The 15,627-nt window shown below is 36.6% G+C and overlaps 1 protein-coding gene across 1 annotated transcript; it reads right to left on the bottom strand.

The window, feature by feature from the left end:
• Positions 1–3,377: 3,377 nt before the first annotated feature.
• On the bottom strand, positions 3,378–7,437 carry LOC111884737 (receptor-like protein kinase BRI1-like 3). Its single transcript, XM_023881046.3, has one exon. The coding sequence runs from the start codon at positions 7,101–7,103 to the stop codon at positions 3,546–3,548; it is 3,558 nt and encodes a 1,185-aa protein (XP_023736814.1). The 5' UTR covers positions 7,104–7,437; the 3' UTR covers positions 3,378–3,545.
• Between the last annotated feature and the right edge of the window lie 8,190 nt (positions 7,438–15,627).

The raw sequence follows: 15,627 nt of genomic DNA, 5'->3' as shown, positions 1-15,627 counted from the left end.
ACAAATTAAATTAAAATATATTTTAATAATTAAAACTAGAAAAAGCATTAAAAATAAATGAAAAAGAATTTGAAAAGGGCAATATAGTCATTTTATGCTGTTAGGGATTAAACGTGTAATTTTCTACGTTTTAAGGGATGATCCGAGTTAATTTTTGAAAATATGGACTGAACGTGCATTTTGACATTTGGACGAGGAACGACTCATTTAATTTACTCATATAAAAATTAGGTTTTGGTCTTCTTTTGGTTGATCTGGGACAGTAGTTTAATATGAGTGGACTTGCTTTAATTTTTTGTGCTTTGTTTAATTTGGTTAATACCATTAATACAAAGGGGGTGTTTGGCTTAGTTTTTCACAGCCAAAAGTCCTTTTTGTAAAAGAAAAAAATAATAAAAAGATGTTTGGCAAACTAGTAACCAACTTTTTGAAAAAGTCAAGATTTCCCGACTTTTTGTAATTTTTCGGAAAATAACTTTTAAGTTTTTAAAAACTAAGCCAAACACGCCCAAAATGACTATGTGTTCAAAAACATAGAAGAGGGACTTATTTCATTCATATAGGAAAACAAAAGGATCATAAGGTTCTTAATACAGAAAGATCTGGCGCCAATATTTTTCTCCAAAATTCAAATTTACAACTTCGTCTGTCGAATCACGAACCAGACGTTAGCGCAAAAGTTTCTTCAGATAATCTTCATTTGATTCGTCGATGATTGTCTTGTTTTGCACTCCACCTCTCCTCCCGTCTTCCGCCGTGGGAAATTCCCGGAGCAGAGAGAGAATGGCTGCTACTCATTAAAATCTGTCCAATCAGGTTTTTATTACAGCATCAAAGCCATTTTTTATGTTAATCGTATTAGTTGCATTTATATTGTAGCTTGTTTGATGTTATATTCCTGTTATTCGTTCCCCTAAACGCGTAGCAAAATAAGCCCTAGATCTGAAACCCTGAAAGCTTTTTAGCTAAAATAGTTCTATAATCTCTAGATCCAGATTATGTTACTGAATGATGATACCTCAATTCGAAGCAGAAATCAAATGGATTCCTCTGGTTGAATCCCCAAAACTTATATAAACAATCCTTGTTATTAATCTCTGATTCATTCAAAGTGTTCAATCTCAAACTTTTAACATATTCTCTATATTTCAATGACTGTTAACAATTAAGAAAACAAATAAATCTACTAAAAGGAAACAATAAGTTAACTTTAGGGATTCCATTTCCATAAGAGGATGTTGAAGTTCAATCCCAACTATGTAGCTTTTGAACAATTATTATTAGTTGAATGAGTCCACTTAGAGGGATGCTACTTTTCACTTAGTGGTCTATTAGTTTCAGAAATATGTGATAAAGATGAATGTTACGTGGTTATAACTTACAAGGCACCATTTGCATTTAGACTTTTCATTATTGAGCTTCCATGTTTATTATGGTGTATGCTACATGTGTTATTATGAGTGCATGTTTATAGCTGTCATACTTATTACGTATTATTATATTATTTTTTTATTACTTAAGAATACTATTTTAAAGATTGAGCCAACTTTTAGAACCAGTTTTTAATAATGCTTAGTAAATATTGATTGCAAATGGAAAGAAAATTGTCATTTTCACCCATGCACACTATATTATTAGTCTTTAAATCCTATGACCACTACACTTTACTCCTGTTTTATTTTTGGATCAATCTATTCTAGTCAAAAAGATAGTTTGACCATTTTTTTGTGTAACAAAGCATGCCAGACCCCCCCTTCTTTCTCTTTTTAGAATTCCATATTCCAAAACCTGTACAGAAGTGTCACTAAAAAGTCAACTTACTCTTTACATGCTTTAAACTTTAATTTTTCTCATTCTGTAATTATCTTCAAAATGGATGCTTATGATTAGATTTTTTTTTTTTTTTAAAAGAAAATTGTTGGGTTATAAGATAAAGATATTTTCCAAAAAGGCTGAAATGCTTTTCTTGCATAGATGAAATCTTTAAAAGTTAAAGAACAAAACCCACTACCATTAAAGGGATTTTAAATATGATGCTCAATCATCATCACCACCACCACTGGTCCACCATCAACATCACCACCACAACCACCTTTGATTGTGCTTAAACCCCCCTTCAAAATTCACAACTTGGGCCTCAAGTAACTTTTGATTACTATCAATCAAGATTAGTATTTCCACATTTAGCTTCTTTGCATGGATCTTTAATTTTTAGGTGGGGTTTCGTCATAGTTGATCATTTAAGTACATAAAGGAATATATATATATATATATATATATATATATATATATATATATATATATATATATATATATATATGACATATTGAAAGAAATAGCAATGTACTTTTTAATATATTTTATTTTTTTATCCATAATAGCCATATAGTATATACTTACATATATTCCTCATGGAGAGATGGAAGACTTACACTGATGTGGGATACAAATACATTGTTATTAATGATAAAGAAATGTAAGTACGTGTATAATATTGGTAAAAAAAATAAAATACATTGTCAATAGCGAGAGTAAAGTTATTTAAACTTGTTAATTACAGAAAATATAATTACATGCATTAATTGTAAGTTTTTATGTCTAGGATCAACTTAAAATTGTGTAGATCTTTATGCCTTTAGAAAAGGGTTTGGGTCCCACTTCTCCAATAGGAAATTTCGTCAAACATGTAGCATGATTAGCTAAACCGGATTAAAGGGCATAGTGCTACAACAAGTAGAATATAATCAATCAAACCACATCTTAAGTAAGAAAAATGACACTCTAATGCAACAGTGTGTAATGATGATACATACAACATGGATAAAAAGTACTCACATAAAACGATTAAAAAGCGACATTTCTCTAGATCCAAGACAAATAAAAAGATTGAGACATCAACAATTCATTTTATTCCAAACCCCCAAAAAATCATCTTTAACTTTTATCATTCATTACCACAATAGCTCTTCTTGTAATTTGTATTCATATCACACAAAAAAGGGGATTTTTATTTAAAGGAACCCTTCAATGGTTTTTTTAAGTCCTGGCACACAAAGGGGATTTTTACCGAAACATACGCTTGTAATTGTCATATGAAACAGTGTGAATTTAACTAAATTAGACCTAACCTCTTACTAAAATCAGTAGGAGGCATATCAAACAACCTATGACTAATCAACATTAACAATCTAAAAACCTATGACTAATCAACATTAACAATCTAAACAAGTTCCGCATAATGTCAATAGTAAGAGCTGAACTCGTTAAGCTCATTAAATTAAAAAGAAATAGACAAAAGGTGTTGGATTTGTAGGAGTTTGATTTATCACACCCATAAAGACAAAGTTTTGCTAACTTATTTACAAAAAACTATACACTTTGAGAAATGTTCTCGTTGAATTCTTAACATTTCATCAAATATTCACATAGCATATACAAATAACAAATTTGCAACATTTCATCAATTACCAAAATTTTGACAGAAAACAGATTTAAGAACCATAAAAGGAACACAAATTCCAAATGCTTTGAGTAAAAACGAAGGCTCAGTTGTGATCTTTCTCTTGAGATTCATCAATCACTGAACTTTTCATTGACATCCCATCAAGAATATCACTCCCTGAATCTTCCTGCAACTCTTTAAACATCGCCATCACCTGAATCATTGTCGGCCTTCTCCATGACTTATCATCAACACACTGAAACGAAATCTTCAAACAATGAAACAATTCAGATTCACATGCTTTATCTGATAACAATTCAGGATCCAAAATATCACGTATTCTTCTTTCTCTCTGCAACTGTTTCGCCCATCCAACAAGGTTATTATCATCACCAAACTCCATTGTATCAATCGGTTTTTTCCCGGAGAGAAGCTCTAAAAGCACAACTCCATAGCTGTAAACATCTCCTTTTGCAGTACACCGGAAACTCTGGTAGTATTCCGGCGGGACATATCCTGGAGTTCCGGCGAGTGTACTCACACTTAAATGAGTGTCTAATGCGTTCACAAGTCTCGCCATTCCAAAATCTGAAACCCTAGCTTCAAAATCTTCATCGAGAAGAACATTGGAGGATTTCATATCACGATGAATAATATGAGGTATACAACTATGGTGAAGAAACGCTAACCCTCTTGCTGATCCAATAGCTATCTTCTTTCTCGATCCCCAATTTAGAATTGGAACACAACCACCACCTTTGACTCGATCGTGAAGAACAGCTTCTAAACTTCCCCATTTCATGTACTCGTAAACCAAAAGTCGTTCTTCACCGATTTTACAGTACCCTAATAAAGGAACCAGATTACGATGTTTGATTTTCCCGATTGTTTCCATTTCCGCCATGAATTCTCTATCTCCTTGACTTGTGACGTGTATAAGCTTTTTAATGGCGACGACACTTCCATCTTTTAATTGAGCTTTGTAAACGTCCCCAAACCCACCGGAGCCGATTAATGTGTCGGCGCTGAAACCATTTGTAGCTTCGAGTAAATGGCCGAATGTTAATTTTCTCAATGGCTTCTCGAAGGTGGCGATGTTGATGCTTAAAGGTTCTGGAACACCGGAGAGTTTCCAGCTGCTGCTTCCGGAAGTCGACAGGCTTTCGATGTATTTATCTCGAGTTTCCACCTTCTTTTGGTATCGTTTCATTTTGAATAGAATAAATGTAAGGATCATGATGCATATAAGAGACACCAAAATCCCGACCACCACTCCTGTGGCCATGGAGGCTGTTCTCTTTCGTCCATGTTTAACACCGGAATGGCCGTTTACGGAACCGCAAGGAATCAATGGCAACCCACAGAGACCGGAATTGTTCTGGTATTTCTCCGCCGGGAAAGTGGTGAGCTGTCCGCCGGCAGGGATCGGGCCGGTGAGATTGTTGTTTGACACGTCGAAGTCGTTGAGAAACGAGAGACCTCCTAATGATCCCGGGATGAATCCTTGCAGAGAATTATGAGAAAGATCGAGAAGAAGAGCTGTTTTTAAGTTCCCAAGACTGGATGGAATATCTCCGGTGAGATTATTGTTCTTCAAATCCAAAACCTGCAAGTAGCTTAAGGAACCATAGCTTTCAGGAATACTTCCGGTTAACAGATTGTACGACAGGTCAAGGTAGATCATGCTGCCGTTACTTCCGTAATTGTACATTGTCAAACCGGAATAGATTCTGGTGGATGGACAAAAATGGTAATTCAGAAACCCTTCGAGTCTCTCTTTTCGTATCCCTTCAAATTCAACCAATCCTCCGGCGAATCTACAGGCGGTGCCACCTTCATTCCTCACGAACGCAAACTGTTTCCCGGAGACCGGTCCCGGAGAAACAAAACCGGCTGAATCGGCAAGTTCTTTCGGGAGCATCCCATCGAGAGAATTACTATTCAAATCGAGCCAAATCAAGCTTTTACACTTCCCAAGCCCTAACGGAACGCCGCCGGTTAGTGAATTGTTCCCCAATTGAAGAATAGCGAGATTGATTAAATTCCCGATTCCGTTTGGGATTTCTCCGGTGAGTTTGTTGTTCGAAAGCGAAACCCAAAGCAGATTCGTGCAACTCGCGATTGAATTCGGGAGTGTTCCGGTGATAAGATTGTTGTTCAAAATCAACGTTTGAAGGTTTCCTCCTTTGACGCAAATTCCCTCCGGGATTTCACCGGTGAGGTTATTAGCCCACATTACGACGTCCAAAATCATCGGGAGATTCCATATTTCCGACGGAATTGCGCCGGTGAGGCTGTTGAAACTGAGATCAATCGTTTGCAAAGTTTTACAGCTTCCGAGATTACTTGGTATAATTCCCGATAGGTAATTATTAGCCAACAGTAACTTCTCGAGTGACGAAAACGGCGTCGTTGCTGAACAGAATTCAGAAGGTATGTTCCCTGTAAAATCATTAGAACTCAAGTCGATGACTTGAAGCTGACTACAGTTTGCTAACGCCATCGGTAAATTCCCGGTGATGTTGTTGAACGACGCCGACAGATACTTCAAACTCGACATGGAACTTACGACAGTCGTTAAAAAGTCGCCGGAGAGATAATTGTGAGCCAGATTGAGCGTCGAGAGTGAAGCACATGAACGGAATGTCGACGGAAGCGCGTCGGTTAATTGGTTGCCGGAAAGATCAAGTTCCTCGAGTGTGCTGCAAGCGTTCCCAACCTCCGACGGAATCTCCCCGAAAAACTGATTGTAAGCTAACGACAGGCTTTTTAAACTCTTAAAATTTCCGATCATCACCCCCGGAATCTTCATACGTAAAGCATTGTGGCTGATGTCAAACCGCTCGAGAAGGTGACAGTTTGTGAAGCTAAACGGGAAACCACTCCCGGAGATTTCGTTTCTAGAAAGATTAATCACAGTAAGATTCTGGCAGCTCCCAAAGTCAAGATTTTGGAATTTTCCGGTGAGGTTGTTGCCGGAAAGATCAAGGAATTTAAGAGTGAATGGTCCTTTGGGGATAAAACCAATAGGTATATCACCTGAAAGCCAGTTGTTGGAAAGGTCTAGAGATGAAAGATACTTGCAAGAAGCGAGAGTGCTCGGAAGGTTTCCGGCGAACTTATTGCCGGAGAAATTAAGCATGATCATATTCGCACAGTTGGAGAGAGAAACAGACAGAACTGAAGAATCGGAAAGTTTGTTTTTTGATAAGCTTAGAGAACGAAGGCTGGTGCATGTCAGAAACAACGACTGAACGTCCACAGTCGCCGAGAAGTTATTCGCCGATAAATCAATCGTTTGAAGCGAACAAGAAGAAGAAGAGAAAGAAAGGTTCCCGGAGAAATAGTTTCCGGCGAAATAAATATCAGTAAGAGTGGAAATCGACATGAGATCAGAGAGGTTAAGTGTACCGGAGAGGTATCCACCGGTGAGATTGACGGCGGTGACGCGGCTGTCTTTCGAACAAACCACCCCCCGCCATGAACACGGCGACGACGTCGATGTAGACATCCAGTCTGATAAAACACCGTTTGTATCAGAATCAACAGACGATTTCTTGAACGACAATAATCTCCGGACATCGTCTTCTTGACTCATAACCAAAGCAGAACAAAAACACGTCACCATAACCAGAAAGCTAAACGAAAACGATCCCTTCATCTTACAATCTCAATTCCTTTCTTTCACTTTCTCTCTGCATTACCCATTAACAAATACGCATGCAAATGAACAAGAAAAATAAAAGACTGTCTTTTTCAAGATCAACTGCAAAGCTTTAAGATCAAAATAAGGAGTGAAAAGAATAGAAGAATAGAGAGAGAAAGAAAGAAAAAAAAAGGTTTGAAATAAAATAAAGTAGTGGTCCTTCAGTAAAACTAAAAAGAAAAGAGGAGGAGAGGGGGGTGTACAGGTGTAGGTATTTGAGTAGTGAGTGGTGAAAGAAAATAAAAAAACAAAAACCTTAAAAAGTCGAATTTGGACCTTGGGTAGGTTTTTGTTGGATTCTTTGTTCAGAATGACACTACGTATTAGTACATAAATTGGTTATAGGTGAAGGGTTCCGTTATGACTTGTTAGGTATTATTAAATATTTTTAACACTTTGTGGGGGTTCTAGATTCATGTATATTAATTCCTCACATGTTATCCATGATTCCATTTTGTATGTCTCTACCCACTCACGCATGCACATCTATTATATATATAAAAAATAACTATTGTATAAGCAAAAGTTAGAGATATTGGATTGTAATGAGTTGAACTGGACTGAAATGGACTGAATCAGATAACTGAAATGGACCGAATCAGATAAGTTTGGATAAACTGTACGAGATATCATGTCTTTTATTCAGACAAATAATTGAAAGCAAGTTTCTATCTAACAACAGACACAGACACAGGACACGATTGTTATATTTTGTTTTTGTTGTATCGTACGTAATAAACATCTAAACGGGACCAAACATTTATTTTGTGCTTTATGAAAAGTGAAGACGTATGAGTTCCATTAAGTACAAAGATTAATGGTTATTGGAAATGAGTCCTTGAATTTGGAGGAAATGGGGTTGCTTTCACGAATCAAGGGGGTGCAGTCAAACTTTGTGTTTGATTATATTTCTTTTCCTCTTTATGTGCCTCACCCAAATTGGACCACTTTTTTATAAGTGTTAAAACACATGGTATCTACCACGTCTTAGGGGCTTTTCGTAGAAAAAAGAAAAGAAAATACATAACAAAGAGTAGTAGGGTTGCCCTTTTTTTAAGGGTTGGGGTTGTTTTAGGTGGCGTCAAGCTTTCAACACAATTGACAAAAGTGTCCATTCTTTTAAAAGATGATAGTTATGAAAATATTCTATCAATCTACATAATATATATAGAGAGTATATCTTCATGCTTTTTATGTAAAATTTATATAAAAGGCTAAAAAATGATAAATTTAAATGGATATACATGACAAAATTAACTGCTAGCCTTTTAAAATAAATAAACTAGCATAAAACATAAAAAACTTTCAAAAGAAAGCTATTGTTATGCATCACTAATATCTATCACGATAGGTGTTTTCGTTGATTTGATAATTGTAATATGTGTTTAATAATTTTATTTGTGTTTGGATAGACATAGTTGACATATTTGGTACAAAAAATAAAAAGCTATGTCATTAGCTTACATTACACTCCAGATTTTTCAACAAAATTAGGCTCCAGTTCAATAATTATAATCCGCCCTCCAACCATGACATAACAAACATCTAATATAATATATTAACTATAAATAAACTGAATATGACATTTGTTAAGGCTTGAGTATAAATTCAAACTTGTGATATTTTATAGATTTTATGAGTTTTAAAATTTAATGGTAGCTGAAAGTTGATGTTGACGCCGTACGTGCCATTTCTTGTCGTTAGGAATCCTATAAAGCTTGAATTTATCACAAATTTTACTTTTATGGTGTATACAAACTTTACTTTTAATTAAATAAAGTCTATAGCGTGACAAAACGAGCATATATTATAAATTTTATAATTACATGCTACTAGCTGTAATAAACTATAATACGTTATTCTTTTATTGATAAAGATGTTATTACTATAAAACGAAATTGAATATTTTGTTATTTTCTAGAATTTGTAGTTTAATGAAAGAAGGAAGCATGTAAGTGTATGATTGTATGGCATAGTGGGTGTAGTGATGTAGAGGTACAAAATCATATGTTTATGTGTAGGTGCACGAAGTAGTAGACCAGAATCACTCTATTGTGTGTCGTGTGATGCACGAGGTGGCGGGGCACGGAGCTCATGACTTTGGATTTCCAGCCCCCACCCATCTTTCCTATCACTAAAATACATATAAAACATATGAGATATACTCGATTATATTCTCTCGTTAACACTAAAAAATTCGTTAATCTAATAGACTAATACTAAATCATAGTTGTTTTGGCTTACAAAAAATTCACCGACTTTAATCCAACATTGTATTTTGTTACATCAATCCTAATCAGGCCCGGTTCAGATGGTGGGCAACCCGGACGGTCGTTCACGGTCCATGTTTCTAAGGGGCCCAAAATGCCTAGAATATTATATATATATATATATATATATATATATATATATATATATATATATATATATATATATATATATATATATATATTTAATCCAACATTGTATTTTGTTACATCAATCCTAATCAGGCCCGGTCCAGATGGTGGGCAACCCGGACGGTCGTTCACGGTCCATGTTTCTAAGGGGCCCAAAATGCCTAGAATATATATATATATATATATATATATATATATATATATATATATATATATATTTAATCCAACATTGTATTTTGTTACATCAATCCTAATCAGGCCCGGTCCAGATGGTGGGCAACCCGGACGGTCGTTCACGGTCCATGTTTCTAAGGGGCCCAAAATGCCTAGAATATATATATATATATATATATATATATATATATATATATATTTAATCCAACATTGTATTTTGTTACATCAATCCTAATCAGGCCCGGTCCAGATGGTGGGCAACCCGGACGGTCGTTCACGGTCCATGTTTCTAAGGGGCCCAAAATGCCTAGAATATTATATATATATATATATATATATATATATATATATATATATATATATATATATATATATATATTTAATCCAACATTGTATTTTGTTACATCAATCCTAATCAGGCCCGGTTCAGATGGTGGGCAACCCGGACGGTCGTTCACGGTCCATGTTTCTAAGGGGCCCAAAATGCCTAGAATATTATATATATATATATATATATATATATATATATATATATATATATATATATATATATATATATATATATATATATATATTTAATCCAACATTGTATTTTGTTACATCAATCCTAATCAGGCCCGGTCCAGATGGTGGGCAACCCGGACGGTCGTTCACGGTCCATGTTTCTAAGGGGCCCAAAATGCCTAGAATATATTATATATATATATATATATATATATATATATATAGAGAGAGAGAGAGAGAGAGAGAGAGAGAGAGAGAAAATCAACTTATCTAAAACTGTTAGGAAATATATTTTTTTTTAATATAGTTTTCGTAATGTTATGGCCATATTTCTGTTTTTTAATATTAATAGTGAATTTTATAACGGTTTGTGTATTTTCAACTTTAGAGGCCCATTTTTTTGTTGTGGGTGTAACACCGTAAATTTTCAAACAAATTTTTCATTTTAAAATCACATAAATTTCACAAAAATCTCATTTATTTAATTTACAAAATGCAACTCCATAATTGTTGATTTAATAATTCAGGATCCTCAAAACATAACTCTTTCTCTGGGGTATACAATCAAGTCGGCGCCTTCCCGTGATCCTGAGAAGAACCTAAAACAAATATCACATAACACGGTAAGCACGAAGTTTAGTGAGTTCCCCAAAATACCACATATATCTCATTAGCCTCTCATGGCTATACTCAAATATGACCCTCCGGTCAATGTGTCTCAGTGGGATCCTCCGATCCCAAAACTCGGGTGGACCCTCCGGTCCTAACTTGATAAGCTCAGAATAACACACAACATAAATCACAAAGACATGATGCAGGATATAACAATACTCAATATAAGCACATAAGACCCTCCGGTCACATAAAGGTTACCACTCTAGGTAAAGTATAGTGAGAATACTCACCTCGGATGATGAACGACTCCTATAGATGCTGCTACTGCACCGGCCTCTAACACTGGACCAAAATCCACAATTACCCAATTAAGATCTAAGTCCAAATCCTCACTCTTTAGGTCTAAAGGTAGTCCACTAACTAGCCTATCAATAACCTAAAACTCGTTGGACCCACTAAGGCCCAATAATGAATGGGCTCTCCTGAGGCTCAACTCTCAAGTCCAAGCGACAAGCCCAACATAAGGGCCCAAGGTATATATATAATATTTCTCTGCTCAAAATCCCTAGTACACAAGCCCAAAGATCCAGGCCCAACCCTTAAGGCCCAAAATAAGATTTAGCCCAAAAAGCCCACAGCGAGGTTACAAGGGGCGTACCTCCCTTGGTACACTCGGCGTACACAAGCATGCACGAAATCTTATCGGAGACACCAACCTAGTATGCGGGGCGTACTAGGATTACGCTTGACGTACGTCCATTATGGCTTTTCTCACTTTCTTGGTCTTAACCCGTTAAGACCTTAGCTCATATCACAGATCTGGACTCCTTAGAGGCTTTTACTCCATAAAGTCTGTGACTTTAAGCCTTTATGTGACAACCCGGAATTTTTATTCTGTACAAACAATATCAAGTCAATAGAAGTCAGAACAGTTGTAGTAAATTTTCAGACTTTTTAGTATAAGTTTGAGTATTTCAGGATTTACACTTAAAGAGATATCAGGAGAGAGGATGCACTAGGGTTTTGTGCAACTCTGTTATTTCAAAACTCTATGATATTAGAGTTCATTTCTTGAATAAAATATTTTCTGTCAATCACCCCAGGAGTATATATGTGATTCTGAGCCATAATTATTCATTAGTTCCATTTCCAACTAGAGAAAAGCTGAATTCTCTCTCACGGATCTTCGGACTTTCGTCCCAAAACGTGAGTACTTCCATCTAGTTGTATTATAGAGCTTATTATGTGCTTAATAACCTTGAAATCATATCAAAACAACAAGATTAAAGAGTTTACGGCCCAAGAACATCTTGGACCGTAAACCCTTCTTTAAGGGACAAATGAGTGCCTAGTCCTTTCCTTGTGCAATGAAACTGGCCTAGACTCATATCTTATTGTATGTAGGACTAGAAAACACCCAAGAACACCAAGAGTAAGGTGTTCACGGTCCAAGAAGTTCTTGGACCGTGAACTCCAAACTCAAGGGCCAAAAGGTGCTTTAAACCCTCCAAAAGCCTTGGACGCTAGCCTAGATTCACTCCTAGTTAATTTAGGGGCTTGAAATCACCAAAAACCCATCCCCATGAGAGATTACGGCCGTAATCTATAAGGGTTTTGGCTCTTGGGCCGTGAACATCAAATAAGGGTACCAAAGTGTGCCTAAGGCCTTCATTAGCCTTAGATAATTGTCTAAAACCTATCCTAGATGAGCATGGGACTTGAAAATATAAAAATACCCATTTCCATATGGGTTTACGGCAGTAAACCCAAAAGCCGTAAACCCAAAAGGAAAAATGGCCTTGGGGCCGTAAACTCCTCAAAGGAGTGTATTAATGCCCTAAACCCTTCCAAGGATTAAACCATCAAGTAGAAATGCTTCTAGGGAACATGTAAAGCTTCAAAGCACCAAATAACCTAAGGCTTAGGAGCTTACGGCCGTAAACTCAAGTGTTTACGACCGTAAACTCCTTGTGTGTTGGTTCTTGGAGAGTAAACTCAAGAATGGGGTCCTTTGGATCCCTAAACCCACTAGCCTTGTCCTACAACAACTTAGATGCAATCCTTAAGGCTTATAACACTTATATAAAGTGTTTATCATGTTCTAGGATGTCTTAACATTTTCAATTAGTAGTTTTAGACTAGTTGGGTACATATATGTGTGATTATATGTTAACTAGGATCATAGAGTGTGTTCAAGACTTCACTTGACACCTAGCAATCCTATGTCTTCAGTTCATCCGTACCACTCACTACAGGTGAGTTCATAACCCTTAATCAATGATTTAAATGTTTTTAAATGCTTTATAGGGGGATACAAGTTGAATACTTATAGTTATTACATCAATCACATGTGATTAATGACTACAAAACTAGTGATTTTCTTGCTGTTCAAACTGTTTTACAAATTCTTATACTTATCAAATACATCTACTTAAGCTCTGTTATACTTATTATCAATTGCATGTCTATGTATGTATAGTTATATAAGCAATGTTTAAAAGGCTTAGGAAGGCCTGCCCGCCTTATTTCCTTTTCGCCGTTAAGATGTGGTCTGGTGGGGTATCGGGTATCCGTCCAAAGATCGTTTAAATATTAGTTATATATCATGTGTACATATATAGTCATAAAGGTTCTTCCAGTTCATTCAATACCCTTGGGTATCAAGGGTATACTTCCATGTTCATACGTACTAGTTACATCACTAGTAAGTTGCCATAGGGGTAGCACAAGAGGATACTAATACTATTACTAGAACAATGAAACACACAATGAGTCAATTCATTCATGAGTCAGTACGAGTAATACATACAGTACATTACTATACATGTTAGATAGAGAGAACATGCATTACAGCTAGCATACGCAGAACATTTCAGTACATATAGGCTAGACAGAGAAAGAGTACACTTTCAGTTAGCACATTCATTACATATACATTCATGCAGTTATGTGAACCATTGAGCGGGTCATGGCACTTCCTGCCATGACCGCTCTTATATCCCGAATCTCCTTGATTGGGGAGCATATGAGTTTGCGTATAAATCTATACTGGATTGACTATCCTACACCTTGCTGCTCGCTACAGTGGGACCTGCAAGTCTACGGGTGCCAAATGTCATTTCTTACGACGTCTTACATCGTCGTTTTACTAGAGTCGGTAGCAGGATACAGATCGATCACATGTTACTTGGAACACCTTTTGTTTTAAGGTAGTGAGTACCACGGTAGTCACTTATTACAAATACTACGGTACGATAATATTTTCCCATTACATTCACTTCGTGAATATTCACACGATGCACAGTAATGTAGAAACTATATTTTTGGTTAATGATAGTCAGAATTGGGAAAACACACACTCTAACAAGAGACATACACACAGACACGAGATGCCTTGGTAGAAGGCTACAGTTAGTAGGAAACATAGGGTTTTCTAGGAGAGTTCAAACATTATACAAAACATCATACAAAACATCTTACAAACATTTTCATACAAACTCAGACATTAATATACTTATGATCTCACCAGCATTAAGCTGATACTCGCTTTCAAAATAACTTGTATTCTCAGGTCACCACTAGACAGGTACAGGTGCCAGGCTTTTGAGAAGATGGAGTTCGTTCAAGACTCATCTTTTATTTTGATATGTATATTTTTGGTGTCTATAACTTTGACAGAACACACATGTATGAAATTATATTATTAATGCAATGGATGATGTTGTTGCTTGTTTACTATTATTCATTGTTGTGATACTGTACATGACGTCCTTCGCCCCAGAATGTTTCCGCCATTCATGGTTTTGGGGTGTGATACTTTAGATGGCTGATAAAGTCACAAACACCCAAAAACTCTCATTCTCTTATCTCAAAATGCTCATATCTCATGCATGGGTTGATTCAAACGTCCAAGTCTCGATTTTTATGACACTATACTCCTAAAGACACTCAAAGGAGCTGCTCATAATCTCTGGAGCTCATTTTCTCATAAAGCATGCAACTTGGGTCCAAAACCCTAAATTGGTCTAACATGATGCACAAAACAAAAGAGTGAGAAAGCTTTGAGCTTTATACCTCCAAATGAAGCTCCCAACACAGATATGCTCAGATCTATAGCCTCGACTCCCACTCCTTCTTCTTCAAAGCTCCTTCTTCACTCCAAGAACACAAAAAATCACTTAAATGCTCTCAAATGGACACACACGTGCTCAAGAATGAGGATTAGGGTTTGAGAGGGTTGATTGTCTGAGGATGGTGGCCAGGAATGAGGCCATCTTATTCTTTATATAAGGACACCCCCTGATCACACGTACGCCCAGCGTACTCAGCTGCCACCTTTCTCAAATAAGGGACCTATCTTGACAAAACTTCAAACTTCCATAAATTCCTTGATATAACTTTATTTCCAATGAACCTCATATCCACAGAAAGGTGACGAGAAGCCCTACGCTTCTAGCAACTCGTCGCAGCCCCGAGGCTTCCTCATGCCCTGGTTGCAGCCCACGAACCCTAATCACGGACGATCCGAAACAGGATGTTACAATTCTCCCCCACTTGAATTAGATTTCCCCCTCGAAATTGCTCCTTATTAACACATAGATCGAACCCAATAACCCGAGAAGCTCCGCCGAAAGGACCTCATATCATACAACCATATCTTACAAAGACACCTGAACCCAACAGGAACTCCCAAGCCCAAAGAAGGAAAGCCCTTCTGCCGCGGCGGTACTCGACCTGTCTCTCCAGAACTTGAAAACTCTAGTAGTCTATCTCCCAGCCAGACCACC

Source organism: Lactuca sativa, chromosome 7 (assembly GCF_002870075.4).
Source record: "Lactuca sativa cultivar Salinas chromosome 7, Lsat_Salinas_v11, whole genome shotgun sequence".
Taxonomy (NCBI): Eukaryota; Viridiplantae; Streptophyta; class Magnoliopsida; order Asterales; family Asteraceae; genus Lactuca; species Lactuca sativa.
Note: the sequence above shows the minus strand (reverse complement) of the source record. Positions and strands in the feature narration are given on the sequence as shown.